The sequence below is a fragment of the Salvelinus sp. IW2-2015 genome, linkage group LG1, assembly GCF_002910315.2.
Source record: "Salvelinus sp. IW2-2015 linkage group LG1, ASM291031v2, whole genome shotgun sequence".
Classification (NCBI taxonomy): Eukaryota; Metazoa; Chordata; class Actinopteri; order Salmoniformes; family Salmonidae; genus Salvelinus; species Salvelinus sp. IW2-2015.
Window position 1 is genome coordinate 32,726,750 of NC_036838.1, and position 20,468 is coordinate 32,747,217.

General features: G+C 42.9%; 1 protein-coding gene across 1 annotated transcript in view; it reads left to right on the forward strand.

Annotated features, from left to right (window-relative positions):
* The window catches only part of LOC111965683 (SPRY domain-containing protein 3), a 60,317-nt gene that overhangs the window by 19,466 nt on the left and 20,383 nt on the right, over positions 1–20,468 (forward strand). The window contains exon 7 of the mRNA XM_023989901.2: positions 12,563–12,712. Within this exon, the coding sequence (XP_023845669.1) occupies positions 12,563–12,712 (150 nt within the window). The remainder of the gene's footprint in view (positions 1–12,562; positions 12,713–20,468) is intronic.

A 20,468-nucleotide genomic window follows, 5' to 3' on the forward strand; every position in this document is an offset into this window, starting at 1 on the left:
ATCAGACGAAAGGACAGATTTCCACCGGTCTAATGTCCATTGCTCGTGTTTCTTGGCCCAAGCAGGTCTCTTCTTATTGGTGTCCTTTAGTAGTGGTTTGTCACCTTGTCACAACACAACTGATTGGCTCAAACGCATTAAGAAGGAAAGAAATTCCACAAATGAACTTTTAACAAGGCACATGTGTTAATTGAAATGCATTCCAGGTGCATACCTCATGAAGCTGGTTGAGAGAATGCCAAGAGTGTGCAAAGCTGTCATCAAGGCAAAGGGTGGCTACATTGAATAGTCTCAAATATAAAATATATTTGATTTGTTTAACACTTTTTTTGTTACTACATGATTTCATATGATTTATTTCATAGTTTTGATGTCTTCAGTATTATTCCACAATGTAGAAAATAGTAAAATTAAGAAAAACCCTTGAATGAGTAGGTGTGTCCAAACTTTTGACTGGTACTGTATATATACAGTGCATTCAGAAAGTATTCAGACCCCTTGACATTTTCCACATTTTTGTTACACCACAGCCTTATTCTAAAATTGATTAAATTGTTTTTTTCTCAGCAATCTACACACAATACCCCATAATGACAAAGCAAAAACAGGTTTGAATTTTTTTGTGAAATTCTGATTATTTACTCAGTACTTTGTTGAAGCACCTTTGGCAGCGATTACAGCCTCGAGTCTTCTTGGGTATGACGCTACAAGCTTAGCACACCTGTATTTTGGGACTTTCTCCCCTGCATCTCTACCTCGGCTAACCTCGCACATTAACTCGGTACCGCTACCCCCTGTATATAGCCTCATTATTGTTATTTTATTGTGTTACAAAAAAACTATACTTTTTTACTTTAGTTTATTTAGTAAATATTTTCATAACTCTATTTTCTTAAAACTGCATTGTTGGTTAAGGGCTTGTAAGTAAGCATTTCATGGTAAGGTCTATTATACCTGTTGTATTCCGCGCATGTGATCCTCTCAAGCTCTGTCAAGTTGGATGGGGAGCATCGCTGCCCAGCTATTTTCAGGTCTCTCCAGAGATGTTCGATCGGGTTCAAGTCCGGGCTCTGTCTGAGCCACTCAAGGACATTCCGAGACTTGTCCCGAAGCCACTCCTGCGTTGTCTCGGCTGTGTGTTTAGGGTCATTGTCCTGTTGGAAGGTGAACCTTCGCCCAAGTCTTGAACCTGAGCGCTCTGGAGTAGGTTTTCATCAAGGATCTCTCAGTACTTTGCTCCATTCAACTTTGCCTCAATCCTGACAAGTCTCCCAGTCCCTGCTGCTAAAAAATACCCCCACAGCATGATGATACCACAACCAGGCTTAACCGTAGGGATGGTACCAGGGTTCCTCTATACGTGAAGCTTGGCATTCAGGCCAAAGTGCATAATCTTAGTTTCATCGTGGTCTGAGTCCTTTAGGTGCCTTTTGACAAACTCCAAGTGTGCTGTCATGTGCTTTTTACTTAGGAGTGGCTTCCGTCTGGCTACTCTACCATAAAGGCCTGATTGGTGGAGTGCTGCAGAGATGGTTGTCCTTCTGGAAAGTTCACCCATCTCCACAGAGGATCTCTGGAGCTCTGTCAGAGTGACCTTCGGGTTCTTGGTCACCTCCCTGACCAAGGCCCTTCTCCTCCGATTCCTCAGTTCTAGGAAGAATCTTGGTGGTTCCAAACTTCTTCCACTGTAATCCTGTAGTAATGTTTTGGTTACCCTTCCCCAGATCTCTGCCTCGACACAATCCTGTGTCAGAGCTCTATGGACAATTCCTTTGACAACCCATGGCTTGGTTTTTGCTCTGACATGCACTGTCAACTGTGGGACCTTATATAGACAGGTGTGTGCCTTTCCAAATCATGTCCAATCAATTGAATTTACCACATGTGGACTCCAATAAAGTTGTAGAAACATCTCAAGGATGATCAATAGAAACAGGATGCATCTGAGCTCAATTTCGAGTCTCATAGCAAAGGGTCTGAATACTTTTGTAAACATTTCAAGAGGTCAAGGTCAAGAGGTATGAATACTTTCCGAATGCACTGTATATATGGTTATTTACATTTTTGAATGGTTATGATGGTTATTTTATTTTCATGGCTGGCTTTATCCATAACCTTAGGTTACATGGTAATACGGTAATTGTGCCAGCCCTAGCTAAGAGACAGACATGGCAGGAGTCACGTAGTAGGGACAGACACCTGTATAAGTTGGAGCATGTAGCCAGCCTACTGTATATTAACTGTACAGTACTTGAGTGAGTAAGACTGTGTCAGAAATATTGTAAAACCGCTAATGTTTAATGGCGTGAATTTCTGTTGTTTTTGGATGCTGTTGGTATAAGAAGGAAGGGATGCCATGGGGGCGTGATTTTGGATTTGTGGTAATTTTTCATGTCTCATACACACTCAACAGGCTACTTCTCTCGGCAGCCCTGTTTCTCCCCTTTTTCTGTCTGTCTGTCTGTCTGTCTGTCTGTCTGTCTGTCTGTCTGTCTGTCTGTCTGTCTCTCTCTCCCGCTCTCCCTTTCCTGTCTTGGTCTCTCACCCTCTTTAGGTCTCTTTATCTTTCATTCTGATGGAGATTTATGATGGGGGTTGTCTGTCTGGCAGTATCCGTCGTGAGGCAGGCTGTAGGGTTGGTGTCTGACTCAGTAGGGAGACACACCATACCTGCTTTAGCATGGGTAGGGGTGGTTGTGCAGGGTTAGGGCGTGCAGCTGAATGGCCCTGGGACAGGCAAGGCAAACCTGCATACCTCTTTCACTTTTAATTATAACCCACTTCCCCAAATACGCCCCAATACCTCGTCACTAGGGCTGTGACAATATCAGTATTGCAATATTTTTTTCCATGGCAAAAATGAAAACACGAAGCAGATCAAACTCTTTGGTCTTTTAAAATCCTGCTGTATGTCAAATATTGTGTGTTGTAGCTTGGAAAGTAAATAAATGTGACTCTGGATGACATGACAACATAATGTTTTTTACCAACATTAGGGCTGTTTTCCTAAAGACGTCAAATCCGCTTTGTGTTTTGTTTCCTTGCCACAATACTAACGCGTATCGCAATACAGGTATTGACCCAGCACTACGTGTCACAGCAACACCCCAAAAACCATACGTGCATCCAGTCGCTGTCCCAAACCCCTAATCCACTCCACATTGACCCTGGCAAGGGGCAATCCCAGCCACACCACTCACACACTTCCAAAATGTGGAGACAGCAGCCAAGACCTTTTTTGGCAGGCTAAATCCAAAGCCAGAACAGGAAAAGGGCGATTCCATGCCAGTATAGCCCAAAACATTTTGGGTAACTCAGATTGTTCTGGCAATTCTCACATAGAAAATTCATTGGGAGGAAGGATGTTTTACATACTTTTTACATTTGGATCACAAACAATTTGTGAGATAATCATAACAAAAGTGGGCATTTTAGGCCCTTTTTTAATACAGACCCTTTGATCCATGAACAGTACATGATACAGACAACATATTATATCATTATACTCCTTATTGTGTGCTCAAACATATGAAGTATGTCTAGATTCTGAAATACCATTTTTCACATACATAAAAAATATGAATAGCTCAAAAGTACCCTTTTTGATTTGGCCTGTTTTAAGACATATTTTTTGGAACAATATACTCTTTAAACATGTTTTTAAAAAGCCTCTAAACCTTGCGTGTCCCAGATTTCCCACAACGGTTGGTATTTAAAAAAATTGAACTTGACGGGAAAGTGTGAGTATCTCCACGCACGTCTCTCAGACCATGCGTACGCACACCTTGTAGTGGTTGAAGAATGGTATTGCAAGCAAATATTGTTATTTTGTGGAAATGGAGGTGTTTGTTGACGGGATTGATTCATAACAATGGTAATGAAAAATATGCGTTTGCAGTTGTTGAGTAGATCGCATAACTGGGCATGCAGTCCTAATATGTTTTTCATTAGCCTATAATATAAAGCGTCATATGGCAAGATGTCTCTCCTTTTCTGACATGATTGGTTTGGCCCGCTGCTAGGCTATACAACAAACCATTCAACCATCCCTCATTTAGCCAGCAACATACCACCCTGCATCCCACTGCTGGCTTGCTTCTGAAGCTAAGTAGGTTTGGTCCTAGTCAGTCCCTGGATGGGAGACCAAATTCTGCTGGAAGTGATGTTAAAGGAGGCATCCTTTCCTCTGGTGTCAAAAAAAAATAACCCAATCCCCCAGAGCAGTGATTGGGGACATTGCCCTTTGTGGAGTGCTGTCTTTCAGCTGGGATGTTAAACTGGTGTCCTGACTCGCTGTGGTCACTAAAGATCCCATGACACTTATTGTAAGAGTAGGTCCTGGCTAAATTCCCAATCTGGCCCTCATATTGTCACCTCATCATCCCCAGCTTACAATTGGCTCATTCCTCCTCTCCCCTGTAACTATTCCCCAGGTCGTTGCTGTAAATGACAATGTGTTCTCAGTCAACTTACCTGGTGAAATAAGGGTAAAAAAAAATCATGCTTGAAAGTAATAGACTGGTAGCCTATCATAGTCTACAATCTCAGAGCCTATAACAAGGAAGGATATAAACACAATCTATCGATAAATGTAATATTGAGCGGCCAGTGTTTGACACATATAGGTGCCTGCATGCATGTTCACTACAAAAGATTAAAACATTTTGCCCATACCTCTATAGAAATGTAATAATATTTGCCATTGCTTTTTCCTTATAGAAATGGTCATGGCCCAGTTCCAATATTTCCAAATCATACAACAAATGATGCCGTTTTTGTCACCATAAAAGGTGAATGGAGGCCGTTTTCAGGCGGGGTTGTAACACTCATTCACTAGCACACATACAGGTAACTGCCATTATAAAGGAACCACCAACATAAAGTGTCTTAATAGGGTGTTGAGCCAGAACAGCTTCAATGCACCTTGGCATATATTCTACAAGTGTCTGGAACTATTTTGGAGGGATTTTGACACCATTCTTCAATTAGAAATTCCATCATTTGGTGTTTTGTTGGTAGTGGTGGAAAATTCTGTCTCAGGCGCTGCTCCAGAATCTCTCATAAGTGTTCAATTGGGTTGAGATCTGGGATTGAGACGGCCATGGCTTATGGTTTACATCTTTTTCATGCTCATCAAACCATTCATTGACCATTCGTGCCCTGTTGAGGGGATATTGTCATCCTATGAAAGGCACAGCCATGGTAGACAAAATAATGGCCTATCCGAAATGTTTATACATGACCCTAAGCATGATTGGATGTTAATCGCTTAATTAACTCAAGAACCACACCCTGTGTGGAAACACCTGCTTTCAATATACTTTGTATCCCTCGTTTACTCAAGTGTTTCCATTATTTTGGCAATTACCTCTATATAGTATGACTCTGATTTATCAATGAAAACATGTGTATATGTTGCGTGCGGCAGTTTTATAAATCAAAATCATTTATTGTGCACACTAATCCTTGAATCACCATTTACGTCWGAATATTGTGAGAAATTTACACACAATTGATAAATGAGGCCCCAGAAGAGGGAGTTCCCTTTGAATCCATTTTCCCATTCACTGTTGGTGGTGCTCATAAAATTGATCATAAAGTGCCGGTCATAAAGTGTACTTTTCTCAAATAAGTTGATATGTGAAAAAAAATGAAAACGTTGGGTCACCACACCATGTCATTGGATTTTCAACATTGCATAATCAATTGTATTTTTGTAAACTTAAGTTAATAATTTTTATTTAGAAAATAAAGACATGGCATGAACAAAATTATTGGCACCTGGAGCTAATACTTTGTTGCACAGCCTTTGGCCAAGATAACTGCCAATAAATGCTTATTGTAGCCATCAGTGAGCTTGCTGCACCTTTCTACTGGAAGTTTGGCCCACTTTCCAGCAACAAACTGCTCTAATCCTTCAATGTTTGAGAGGTGCCCTCCACCAACTGCTGTTTTCAGATCTCGCCACTGGTTTTGGATGTGATTCAGATCTGAACAATTGGCTGGCCACTCCAGAACAGTCCAGCAGCTTAAGTTTACACACATTTTATTGGTTCTGCAATGTTGAAAATCCAATAACAAGGTGTGGTGACCAATTTTTTTTTTTTTTAATTCAACTTATTTTAAAAGAAGTAGGGAATTATTTAAGAAAAGTGCAAATGTACCAATATATTTGGACGGCACTGTAACTTCAAAATTGTCAGAGAGCCCATTCTGGTAATGTTACTTACAGTCAGGTCTCAAATTATGAGCAAAAAATACTGTATAAAATAAATAATAGAAATACTGAGCAATTACAGTGCCTTCAGAAAGTATTCACACCCCTTGACTTTTTCCACATTTAGTTGTGTTATAGCCTGAATTTAAAATGGATTAAATAGAGATTTTTTTGTCACTGGCCTAYACACAATACCCCATAATGTCAACGTTTATTTGTTTATTTTTTACGAATGAATAAAAAATGACAAGTTGAAATGTCTTGAGTCAATAAGTATTCAACCCCTTTCTTATGGCAAACCTAAATAAGTTCAGGAGTAAAAATGTGCGTAACAAGTCACATAATAAGTTGCATGGACTCTGTGTGCAATAATAGTGTTAAACATGATTTTTGAAGGACTACCTCATCTCTGTACCCCACACATACATTTATTTGTAAGGTCCTTTAGTCGAGCAATACATTTAAAACACAGATTCAACCACAAAGACCAGGGAGGTTTTCACCTATTGGTAGATGTGTAAAAAGAARAAAAAAAGGAGTCAATAAATTTGTTGTCCTGAATACAAAGTGTTACGTTATGGCAAATCCAATACAACACATTACTCAGTACCATGCTCCATATTTTCAAGCATAGTGGAGGCTGCATCATGTTATGGGTATGCTTGTAATCGTTTTGTAAACAAAACTTCCAGGAGGCAGTCAGCTGTTGCGTACTTTAGTAACTCAAGTAGCTAGCTTGCTTGCTCATTTGCAAATCATCATAACACTTGCGAATTCAATGTTTTCGGGCGGCAGCAATATTTTTGGGGAAGCCTGGCTTCCCTTGGCATTCACAAGTACACGGCACTTATCGTCATGCAACATTAGATCAATGACTGTCAACACAATTACATGCTTAGTTCGACATTGAAGGAGAGGACGTAGTTGTCACAAAATATGAGGTATTTTCGTAAGGTAGGAAGAAATTTGAGCAACAACAAAACTATTTTTGGCCAGACTTTATGCTATTGAATTCAATGTTTCAGGTGGCAACAATGTCATACTCTTTTTGTCCAGACAGCATCAGATACATGGGCTACACATACTGAGACAAGGGGTGCTGTTGCGCTCACCCGGATGCTTTCTTCGGTGAGAGACATTCAGCCACTTGCGAATTGAAAGATAATTATGAAACAGAGAGACGAAAGATACATTATTTCATGCGTTGTTTTATTTGTATGTCTTTTTTGGGGTGGTTGGGGCTGGCTTCCCTTGGCATCCATAAATACATGCCACTGTTCGGCATGCAAAATTAGGTAAATGACTGTCAACACAATTACATGTTTAGTTTGACACTGAAGGTGAGTTGTCACAAAAGATGAGAGGTGTTTTCGGAATGTAGAAAGAAAGTAATTTGAACAACAACAAAACGTTTAACCGGCGATTCGTAACGTTTGAATCGATTTCCTAAACGATGCATTCTACATTTGGATCGGGGGCCCTGTGGTCCGATGAACTTATGTCTCAAGCATTTGAATCATTACGTCCCTAATAACTCACTATTTGGATTTATTTATTTTATACAGTCATTTTTGCTAATCTTTATTAAGGATGTCAATCATTTCGGGCCCCACTGTATAGGTCTAAAAAGAGCCTAAAAATAAAATGTTCATTATGGTAAAAAAAATCATAAGTGATACAAATGTAAAAAGCATGTCAAACTTCCTTCCTTCCAATTAAGTTTCTATATGATAACTGACAGAACAATCTGTGATACCAAAAATATTTAAGGCTATCCTGTGTGGAATCGCTCTAAAAATGGATCCTGGCATCTGATCTTAAAGCAGGATCTCACACCTTGTGAAATATAGTGGAGACCATGATTCGATTTTTCAGAAAATATTCTAGCCATATTCATGTTAGGGTTGGAACTCTGTGACTGTTTGCAGTGCTTGCCTGTGTGACTGTGGGTCTTTGGCTGGATGGCTGCCTATTCTGCATCAAGCCTATGTGTATTGCATATGTGTGTACGTGTTGGCTCCAGCGTAGCAAAGTACTGGGGTTAAGGCTAAAACCTGCCTAGAGCGTTTTAAAACAATTATTGTATTAAGAGGTGTTGACTTACCTGAGGAATGAAGGTGTCGACACAGGGCTGCATTGTTTTGCATGTTTTGCTCAGATGATGAAACCGTCTCCCACATAACATTGCTGCTGTGGCAGCCTGCAAAGTTAGGCTAGATGGTGGCTTGACATTAGCTTTTTTAGCTACTCCTCCTTTGGACAAGTAGGACCGATTTTGTACTTGTCCGATTTAAAAAAAGGGGTGTAACAGCTTGGGCCAAAAAGGTGACTGTAAATTGTGTTGTATGATTCAAGGAACCACTTCACGGCAGGTAACCTACCGGTTCAGGGTGTTGGGCCAGTAACTGAAAGGTCGCTGGTTCGAATCCCCAAGACAACTATGTGACAAATCTGTGCCCTTGAGCAAGGCAATTAACCCTAATTGCTCCTGTGAGTCACTGCTAAATGACTAAAATGTAAAACAATTAGTATTGAATAGAGGAGAATCCCAGCTCTCCAACTGTGTTAGAATTATTTCTCAAAGCCCAATTTTGAGTGGTTGAGATACGGTTTTACAACCGGAGTATGTAGCATCGGTTTCATCAACTGCGCACCCTTATTAACTGAGTGTTGGCTAGTTGCAGTTATACACGAGTGCCGGTGGAAAGTTATTTTAGAACATCGTACATGACAATGCATTAATACATGCTAATAGGTAAACAGTTAACTAGCGAGATAACCTGCCAAACTACACTATGTTTTGGATTGGCAATCTAGTTAGTCTGTTGTAGGCTATATCATTATTTTACCTGCTGCGCAATGTCTCTCTCTCTCCTCTGACAACTGCCCACTCACACTGGCTATAACTGGGCAAATAACTCAATAATTAGACATTAATATCCAGAAATGTGCACATGCAGCTAGGCTCGCGTTGATCTAAAAAAAACGCATTTCGCGACTGCATGATTGAAAGACCGTTTGTGCCTGTCAATGCAGGCCTACAATAATTATACTCCGATGCTCTCTGCAGATATTGGGAAGACAGTGCGTAACACATCGCATCCAGAGGAAACGGATCAATTTCTGATCAAATTCTGAGCCGAATTGTTTGATTGTGTGATTGTCCATTCGGACAACTTAAATCTATAATCTGCTTGTCCGACAATTGTCTTTATTTGCCCCGGGAAAGTGGACATGCGTTAATGTCGAGTCCTGCTTGCCATCTCCATCTCTTCAGTGCCTCCAACCCCACACCTACCCTCAGGATGAGCTTATTTGCTCTGGTAATGACTGGGTGTTCACTACGGACTGGAGTGATCAGTCAAGCTGACGTGCTAAGAGACATATTTTTGGGAACTCCTTAGAAACCTGGACAGGGCAGGTGTTACCAGCATGACATGTACCTACACTCAGAGAGAGAGAGAGAGAGAGAGAGAGAGAGCATGGAGGACAACAACAATCTGATTCTACTCTGCAGAGCCATGGGTAAACTTGCAGCATTTCTTGGTCATTCTCTAATGCTAGAGATGCTTCTACCTGTCATGATGCCTATGGCCTCAGGGGGATCTAAAGGACTGTTAACTGCTCTAATCTTTGCTCATTGATTCAACAGGAATGTTATTTTCCATCAAAAAATGTAATCTGAAAGCTGTGCCCGTACCAGGTTCATAGTGCTTTATTCTTATTTTTATACGTGTGTGGTTGGTTCAATTTAAATGTGCATTGGAATAACTATTGAAATGACACAAACATGTTAGATAAGCTATTGGCCTTCTCACTGCACCTGTTGCTGGGGCAGCGACCAGGTCCAAAAAATATTCCTTTTACCTTGTCTTACCGACATCCCTTTACACACACGCACGCACGCACGCGCGCACACACACACCATGATGAGAGAGAGAGATTTAGGGATATCACACCCACCGGATCCTGCTGACTGCCACAGGGAGGGCAAGCTACGGTAAATCAGTGACCACACACACTCTATTACTCAGCATCAGGAAGGTGTCATTAGACTGTACCTAGGAGCCCTATTTGGTCTTCAAAGACGCAGGCATGATAGATGGAAAAAATAAAAAACTGAAAAAATATAACATATCACATCCATCAATATTGTATTTTTCTTTTTTATTCAAAGTTCAGGAGGTCAAGGTGAAAGTGGGAGGAATAGGAAGAGAAAAGTGAAAGGCCGAAAGAGAGCTATCTGGTAAGCCGGTAATTGCTCTACAGAGAGGAAAGAAAAAAGGGTGGCGTTGACAGATTGTCGTAAAGTAATAATAATGATAATTATTTTTTCCCTCCGTTTTATTTACAGTGCTTGTCTGCTCTCTTTGCTAGTCAGGGCAGAGGGAAAGGGTCACACACAGTGTATCCTGGCACAAATCACACACACACACACCATGTACGTTAATCCTTTTACACCTCACAAGCACAAATGTCACGGCTGTTTTTGTCAAATTGTTATTTTTCCTCTCTCTTGATGTGAAGTATTTGTTTGAGGTGGGAACCATGGTTCTCTGGCAGACGTAAAKCATGTCTAGAGAGTCGGGTCTACCCATGACTGATTCAGGTCACATTGGAGTAATTATCAGTTATATATGCTGAATGTAGTTAGCGAACGACAAGGAAACTAGGCTATGACAGGATATGAGGTCATGAGGCAGATAGACTACCTTATTGAATTGTGTTGATATGACCGGGACCTCAGTGTGACCTCAGATAAATGTTTGTTTATGCTTGTTTTGTACTCTATCAATGAGATGAGTACCTCAGTCACCTTTGACCTCATAGCTCCTCTGTTTTGTCATCTGGACTGGTAAGTGGTTGTTTTCTTTATGGCCACCACATGTTCGCTAGTCGACCATTTCATTCGTCACATTAGCTTTAACCTGCGAACACTTTCCTGGTCAATTACAGTACTCTACTTTCTACGCTGATGTGTTCCTGTCAGCCCTACAGATTCTGATCAAGTCACGCCAGAGGGCTCCTGGCCCACAAGTCTGGTTGCAATCAGAGAGTCTTTCTTATGTTTGAGAGGGTTTTACCTGGCGGGTCTTAGTAGCCTTATGCCTGTTCCAGTTGGATTGTCTCTATGATAAATGGTTATAAAAAGCACTTTAGGATGAGTCAAGCGGAACTGTTAAATTGAATAGACAGTCGAAAAGATTCTCCTGTCTCTCACCCTCATGACCTGGCCCCTAAAAGCCTTCAAGAGCCCATGGCCGCATCAACCTCTCCTGCTGAAATATTCCTATGTGATCAAATTAAATCAAATGTTATTTGTCACATGCGCCGAATACAACCGGTGTAGACCTTACAGTGAAATGTTTACTTACAAGCCCTTAACAAACAATGCAGTTTTTAGAAAAATAAGTGTGAAGTAAAAAATAGAGAAATAAAAAATTAAAGTTTAAAAAAATTCAAGAGCAGCAATCAAATAACAATAGCGAGGCTATATACAAGGGGTACCGGTACAGAGTCATTGTGCGGGGGCACCGGTTAGTCGAGGGTATATGTGTGAGTGTGTCTGTACATGTCTGTCTGATTCTGTGGTTTCATAASCACCACAGAGAGAAGATCTATTGTTACCTAAATCCTAAATTCGGCCAAGGTACAAATGTTACATTCACCCTGAAAACTGTTTTGAGGTATTGTCTTCATTATAACTGACCATAGTTTAAGGTAATTAATACAACTCTATATCCTGGTTGTTTTTATTTCTTCCTCAGATTAAATGAGAATTAACACATAGATTGCGGACCAATATTTACAAGTGTGGTTTTGATGCTGAGCCAAGAGTGTGTTTTTACCTTTCAGCAGGAAAGGGCAGAGGGAAAGGGTCACACACAGTGCATCCTGGCACAAATCACACACACACACATACCCATACCTGGGGCAGCAGGTTGGGCCAGTAACCGAAAGGTTTCTAGATCGAATCCCCGAGCTGACAAGGTAAAAATCTGTCGTTCTGTCCCTGAACAAGGCAGTTAACCCACTGTTCCTAGGCCGTCATTGTAAATAAGAATTTGTTCTTAACTGACTTAGTTAAATAAGTAAGGTTCAATTAAAACTTTTTWAAATTAAAATATCATAAATTGTCTATTGTTCTTGTCCTGGGGTTTTGTGTGCTGAGAAGAACGTGCTTATTCTCTACATCCCTGGCCCTGTATCATTAGTTATGTTAAATGTTACTGAATGTACTTTGTTGAGCTAGTGGGTTTGTGCAATGTTAATTTCAATTYGTTTATTTATTTGTAGATACAGTATTTGCCTTATTGTGATGTGCGATGCCATCCTCCTCCTCAGTTGCTGGAGTACGTGGGTAAAGGGAAGAGCATTGTGGATGTGGGTTTGGCCCAATCCCGTCTACCCCTTAACACACGCTGCCACTACTACGAACTGGAGATCACCGACGCAGGAGAGAAGTGCTACATCGCCCTAGGACTGGCACGCAGGGTACGTATCCTTATCATAGTTTTATTTATGTCTTTTTTTGGCAGTAAAGAGCAAAAGGGAAGTAAGGAAGAGAAATGGTGTGCTAGAACGGCGGACATCATCTGGATTCGAACCCATTCCAGAGCACTGGCCTACATGTGTGCTCTGAAGGCAGCGGCAGTAACCGCTAGATCACCTCAGGCCACTTCCTCATACATTATCATCATCATTGTCATCATTCATTGCTATTATCACTAGTCATTATCTTCAGCATAATGAACATCAAGAACACTATTATTATCATCATTATCACCCTACATCCTCATTATCCAGCCTATAATGAGTCTATCTGAGTTTGTGAAACATGTTATACTTCCATAGCATTCTACGGTTCTTAATACAGAAATATCTAATTTACATAAGTATTCACACCCCTGAGTCAATACATGTTAAAATCACCTTTGGCAGCGATTACAGCTTTCTGGGTAAGTCTAAGCTTTGCACACCAGGATTGTACAATATTTATACAAAAATTCTTCAAGCAGGATTGTAGTTGCTGGAGTTGCTTACCAAGAAAACATTGAATGTTCTTGAGTGGCCTAGTTACAGTTTTGACTTAAATCGACTTCAAAATCTATGGCAAGACTTGAAAATGACTGATCAAAAACCAACTTGACAAGTTGGTTGACAAGTTGGTCAAGTTGGTTTTTGATCAGTCATTTTCAAGTCTTGCCATAGATTTTGAAGTCGATTTAAGTCAAAACTGTAACTAGGCCACTCAAGAACATTCAATGTTTTCTTGGTAAGCAACTCCAGTGTATATTTGGTCTTGTGTTTGAGTTTATTGTCCTGCTGAACGGTAAATTCATCTCTCAGTRTCTGGTGGAAAGTAGACTGARCCAGGTTTTCCTCTAGGATTTTGCYGGTGCTTAGTTCCATTCAGTTTCTTTTTTATCCTGAAAAACTCCCCAGTTCTTAACTGTAACGGCAGCCTTCCTCCTCTTCGTCTGAAGAGGAGGTGTAGCAGGGATCGGACCAACACGCAGCGTAGCCAGTGCTCAACATGTTTAATAAACGAAACCGTGAACACTTACAACAATACAAAAATAACAAACGTGGCAAACCGAAACAGTCCTCTCTGGTGAAATGAACACAAAGACAGGAAACAACCACCCACWAACCCCAACACAAAACAAGCCACCTAAATATGGTTCCCAATCAGAGACAATGACAAACGCCTGCCTCTGATTGAGAACCATATCAGGCATACATAGAAATGGACAAACTAGACACACAACATAGAATGCCCACCCAGCTCACGTCCTGACCAAACACTAAAACTAGTAAAACACACAAGAACTATGGTCAGAACGTGACAGTACCCCCCTCCTGAGGTGAGGACTCCGAACGCACAACCTAAACCTATAGGGAGGGTCTGGGTGGGCATCTGTCCGCGTGGCGGCTCTGGCGCTGGACGAGGACCCCACTCCACCATTGTCTTTGTCCCCCTCCTTAGCGTCCTTTGAGTGGCGACCTCGCCGCGACCTTGGCCTAGGAACCCTAACAACGGGCCCCACTAGACTGAGGAGACAGCTCCGGACCGAGAGCAGCTCATGACTGCGAAGTAGCTTATGACCGTGGGGTAGCTCATGACAGAGGAGATAGCTCAGGACAGAGAGGTAGCTCAGGACAGAGAGGTAGCTCAGGGACAGAGAGGTAGCTCAGGACAGAGAGGTAGCTCATGACTGCGAATAGCTTATGCACCGAGGGGTAGCTCAGGAACAGAGAGGTAGCTCCAGGAACAGAGAGGTAGCTCAGGAACAGAGAGGTAGCTCAGGACAGAGAGGTAGCTCAGGACAGAGAGGTAGCTCAGGACAGAGAGGCAGCTCCGGACTGAATGGCAGCTCATGACTGAATGGGAGCTCATGAACTGGGGGCGGGCTCATGACTGGAGGGCGCTCATGTGGAAGGGCGGTCATGACTGGGGGCGGCTCATGACTGGCGGGCGGCTCATGACTGGCGGGCGGCTTCTGCAGCTCCTGACTGGCGGGCGGCTCTGGCAGCTCCTGACTGACGGGCGGCTCTGGCAGCTCCTGACTGGCGGGGGGCCTCTGGCAGCTCCTGACTGGCGGGCGGCTCTGGCTCCTCCTGACTGACGGACGGCTCTAGCGGCTCAGGACACAACAGATGGCGCTGGGCAGACGGGCGGCTTCAGACGGCGCTGGGCAGACGGGCGGCTCAGCGGCGCTGGGCAGACGGGCAGCGCAGGCGGCGCTGGGCAGACGGCAGCACTCTGACTGCTGAGGCGCACATTAGGCCTGGTGCGTGTGCCCGAACTGGTGGTACCGGTTTGGTAGACACGCACCTCAAGGCTAGTGCGGGGAGCAGGAACAGGGCACACTGGACTCTCGAGGCGCACTATAAGCCTGGTGCGTGGTACCGGCACTGGTGGTACCGGGCTGAGGGCACGCACCTCAGGGCGAGTGCGGGGAGAAGGAACAGTGCGTACAGGGCTCTGGAGACGCACAGTAGGCCTGGTGCGTGGTGCCGGAACTGGTGGTACCGGACTGGGAACCCACACCACTGGGCTAGTACGGGGAGCAGGAACAGGGCACACTGGACTCTCGAGGCGCACTATAAGCCTGGTGTGTGGTACCGGAACTGGTGGTACCGGACTGGGAACACACACCACTGGGCGAGTGCCGGCACTGGTGGTACTGGGCTGGGGCGAGGAGGTGGTACCGGATATACCGGACCGTGAAGGTGTACTGGAGCTCTTGAACACCGAGCCTGCCCAACCTTACCTGGCTGAATGCTCCCCGTAGCCTGGCCAGTGCGGGGAGGTGGAATAACCCGCACTGGGCTGTGCTGGCGAACCGGGGACACCATGCGTAAGGCTGGTGCCATGTACACCGGCCCGAGGAGACGCACTGGAGACCAGATGCGTTGAGCCGGCTTCATGGCACCTGGCTCAATGCCCAACCTAGCCCGGCCGATACGTGGAGCTGGGATGTACCGCACCGGGCTATACACGCGTACAGGAGACACCGTGCCCTCTTCCGCATAACACGGTGTCTGCCCGTACTCTCGCTCTCCACGGTAAGCACGGGGAGTTGGCGCAGGTTTCCTACCTGACTTCGCCACACTCCCCTTTTTGGGGTTTCTTCTCGGGCTTCCTACCGCGCCGTCGTGCTAACCTCATTCGCCGGTATCCCTCCTCGCATTGCTCCATCGAATCCCAGGCGGGCTCCGGCACTCTCCCTGGGTCGACCGACCACCTGTCTATTTTTTCCCAAGTGGTATAACCCAGATCCTGCTCACGCTGCCGAGCTAGCTCCTCAAAACGCCGCCTCTCCACTTTAGCTGCCTCCAGCTCTTCACGAAAGCGGCGATATTCACCAATTTTAGCCCAGTGTCCCTTACCGTCCAGAATTTCCTCCCATGTCCAAGAGTCCTGTGTAATGGGCCGCTGCTGCTGCTGTCCCTTACTACGCTGCTTGGTCCGAGTTTGGTGGGTGGTTCTGTAACGGCAGCCTTCCTCCTCTTCGTCTGACGAGGAGGTGTAGCAGGGATCGGACCAACACGCAGCGTAGCCAGTGCTCAAYATGTTTAATAAACGAAACCGTGAACACTTACAAAAATAACAAACGTGGAAAACCGAAACAGTCCTCTCTGGTGAAATGAACACAAAGACAGGAAACAACCACCCACAAACCCCAACACAAAACAAGCCACCTAAATATGGTTCCCAATCAGAGACAATGACAAACACCTGCCTCTGATTGAGAACCATATCAGGCATACATAGAAATGGACAAACTAGACACACAACATAGAATGCCCACCCAGCTCACGTCCTGACCAACACTAAAACAAGTAAAACACACAAGAACTATGGTCAGAACGTGACATTAACGATTACAAGCCTAACAATAACATGATGCAGCCACCACTATGCTTGAAAATATGGAGAGTGGTACTGAGTAATGTGTTGTATTGGATTTGCCCCAAACATAACACTTTGTTTTCAGGACAAAAAGTGAATTGTTTTGCAACATTATTTGCAGTATTACTTTAGTGCTTGTTGCAAACAGGATGCCTTGGAATATTTTTTTTTCTGTATAGGCTTCCTTTTTTTTACTCTGTCTATTATGTTAGTATTGTGGAGTACCTACAATGGTGTTGATCCATCATCAGTTTTCTCCTATAACAGCCATTAAACGCTTAACTGTTTTAAAGTCACCATTGGCTTCATGGTGAAATCCCTTAGCGGTTTCCTTCCTGTATATGTGTAGTGACTGGGTGTACCATCCAAGGCTTAATTAATAACTTTACCATGCTCAAAGGGATATTCAATGTCTGCTTTTTTATCTAACAATAGGTGACCTTCTTTGYGAGGCATTGGAACACCTCCCTGGTCTTTGTGGTTGAAGCTGTGTTTGAAATTTACTGCTCGACTGAGGGACCTTATAGATAATTGTATGTGTGRGGTACAGAGATAAGGTAGTCATTCAAAAAGTCATGTTAGACACTATAATTGCACACAGAGTCCATGCAATTTATTATGTGACTTGTTAGGCACATTTTTACTTCTAAACTTATTTAGGCTTGCCATGAAAAAGGGGTTGAATACTTATTGACATTTCAGCCTTTCATTTTTAATAAATGTGTAAACATTTATAAAACATAATTCCACTTTGACATTATGGGGTATTGTGTGTAGGCCAGTGACACAAAATCTCTATTCAAACAAAATGTGGAGAAAGTCAAGGGGTATGAATACTTTCTTAAGGCACTGTGTGAGCCACCTCCCCATCTGTTGAACAAATTCTGGATGTGCATTTGAAGATATTTGCAGGCCTCAATCCCGAAGGAATGGGTACCAACTGAAAAGATGGAATTAGGCTAGATGCCAATTAAACCTTAATTTTGGGGTGAAAAGGAGGTAAAAGGAAACTGGGGTAGGCTAGTTGTTTAACCAGTCAGTGTCTTTGGTCAAATGTTGCTTATCTCGTTAGCCCAGCCATGACGATCCTATCCTCTTTCAACTATTTCTCCTCCGCTTCAGTACCTACTTCCACCCCATTCCGAGTGATGGATGATGGAAAGGGGAAAAGTGAACAACAAATAAATAATGTGTCATTTGAACCCCTCATTTGGTTTTCCACAGAAAACACAGGCTGTTCCATTTACATGCTAACCCACCGTGCTAACATGACAGCAACACTGATTGAAATGGAGTGTGGGAAATGTGCTGAATCGGACCAGGTCTCCACCTCACAAGATTACAGACACTTATCTTCCCTTCTTTTTCTTTTTTCTTTCTCTTTTTCTCTGTTCTCTCTAATTACCCATGTATCTCAGCTTTTTTCTTCTTCTGTTACTCAAGGCAAGCATTGTTTATTTCACTATTTCCAACTGAATGACAACTTTCACGGTGTGACAGTTTTCTAACCATGGCTATTTAGCCGCTAGGTAGCTRGGCATTTTTGTCTGTTGAGGTGGTTACCACTGAGTAGCACCATAAAAAGCAAAGTATACAGCAAAGTGTTTGCGTCCTCTGGGTTAGAAAGATCATGTTGATAATATCATAGAAAATTCTGAAGCTGATATCCTAAATTAATTAATTCGAACCCTTTCCAACGGTGTGTCTCTCTTTATAATTTTATTACAGCGTTTATCTCCATATTGTGGAAATATCATCTGTCAGGCCGTTAAGAGTGGGCTTGTGTAATGACTGTCTGCTCAACACCGAGACACCTGAACTTGTTATGACATCAGAGATTTAATCAACATGGAATCTTCACATCCTGTTTAATGTAAATTAAAGTCCTCTTACTTCAGATATGTCAGTTATTTGATCAGATAAGAGAACCTGGAAATAAGAGCCCCTAGATACTGCTGGATCCTTGTGGAACTTTTGACTGCATCTGGAGCTCCCATTCTTGCAACATCATGAAGAGTTTCAAATAGGTCACAGTTCAAATAGGCCTCCCCATTTCAGAAAACRAAGGAGAGTAGGGCTGCTCAACAACAAATGTCAGGAATTCCATAATAGGGCTTACCCAGGAAAAAAACACATTACTTACTCAGAGGAGAAACATCAGGATATCTGTGCTTCATCAGAATATGGAACAAAGCCTGAGGGTAAGAAGTAAATCTCAGCCTGTTTTTTGAGTGCTCCAACTCCTGTTTGTCATGAATTAGTCATTTTGGAAGTTTGTTCCATGTGTGTTGTAAGGATGTGTTGTACCCAGACAATGACAATGACTGTAAATCATCCATTGGGTGTTGCGGTAAAACCGTCCTGATGTTACATTTGGCCATCTCATCTACCTTTGATCACGTCCACACCCTGAGAAGTGCCAGAGCAATGTTCATGTGGACGAGGACAAAAGAATAGAGCTCTGTGATTTCACTGATTAGTTTTCCTAGGAATTGTTTTCTGGAGCAGTTTGCTGTTCTGGTGGGGCATCTTAAATCTATCAGTCTGCCATTCCTGAGGTTTCAGACTTCTCCACCTCCTATCAGGTCCAATGAGCCATCCTCTCATCACCGTGTTTATGTGAACCATTGTCTTTCACAGGAAAAAACAAAAGAGACGGACGTCATCCCCGTTCAGAAACATTTACATTTTAGTAATTTAGCAGACTTTCTTTTTCAGAGCAACTTGCAGTAGTGCATACAGTGCATTCGGAGAGTATTCCAGACCCCTTGACTTTTTCCACATTTTGATACGTTACAGCTTTATTCTAAAATTGATTAAATAAATAAAAAATCCTCATCAATCTACACACAAAACCCCATAATGACATAGTGAAAACAGGTTTTTACACATTTTTTCAAATTTACTAAAAACAGAAATACCGTATTTAAATACAGTACATTCAGACCCTTTGCTATGAGACTCGAAATTGAGCTCAGATGCATTCTGTTTCCATTGATCATCCTTGAGATGATTCTACAACTTGATTGGAGTCCAGCCGTGGTATATTCAATTGATTGGACATGATTTGGAAAGGCACACACCTGTCTATATAAGGTCCCACAGTTGACACTGCATGTCAGAGCAAAACCAAGCCGAAGGAATTGTCCGTAGAGCTCCGAGACAGGATTGTGTCGAGACACAGATCTGGGGAAGGGTACTAAAACATTTCTGCAGCATTGAATGTTTGGAACCACCACAACTCTTCCTAGAGTTGGCCGCTTGGCCAAACTGAGCAATCGGGGAAGAAGGGCTTTGGTAAGAGAGGTGACCAAGAACCCGATAGTCACTCTGACAGAGCTCTAGAGTTCCTCTGTGGAGATGGGAGAAACTTCCAGAAGGACAACCATCTCTATATCACTCCACCAATCAGGCTACTCCTCATTAAAAGGCACATGAAATCCCACTTGGAGTTTGCCAAAAGGCACCTAAAGGAGGTGTGATGGTGTGGGGGTGCTTTGCTGGTGACATTGTCAGTGATTTATTTAGAATTCAATGCACACTTAAGTTAACCAGCATGGCTACCACAGCATTCTGCAGCGATACACCATCCCATCTGCTTTGCGCTTAGTGGTACTATCATTTGATTTTCAACAGGACAATGACCCAACACACCTCCAGACTGTAAGGGCTATTTGATGGAGAAGGAGAGTGATGGAGTGCTGAATCAGATTACCTGGCCTCTACAATCACCTGACCTCAACCCAATTGAGATGGTTTGGGATGAGTTGGACCGCAAAGTGAAGGAAAAGCATCCAACAAGTGCTCAGCATATGTGGGAACTCCTTCAAG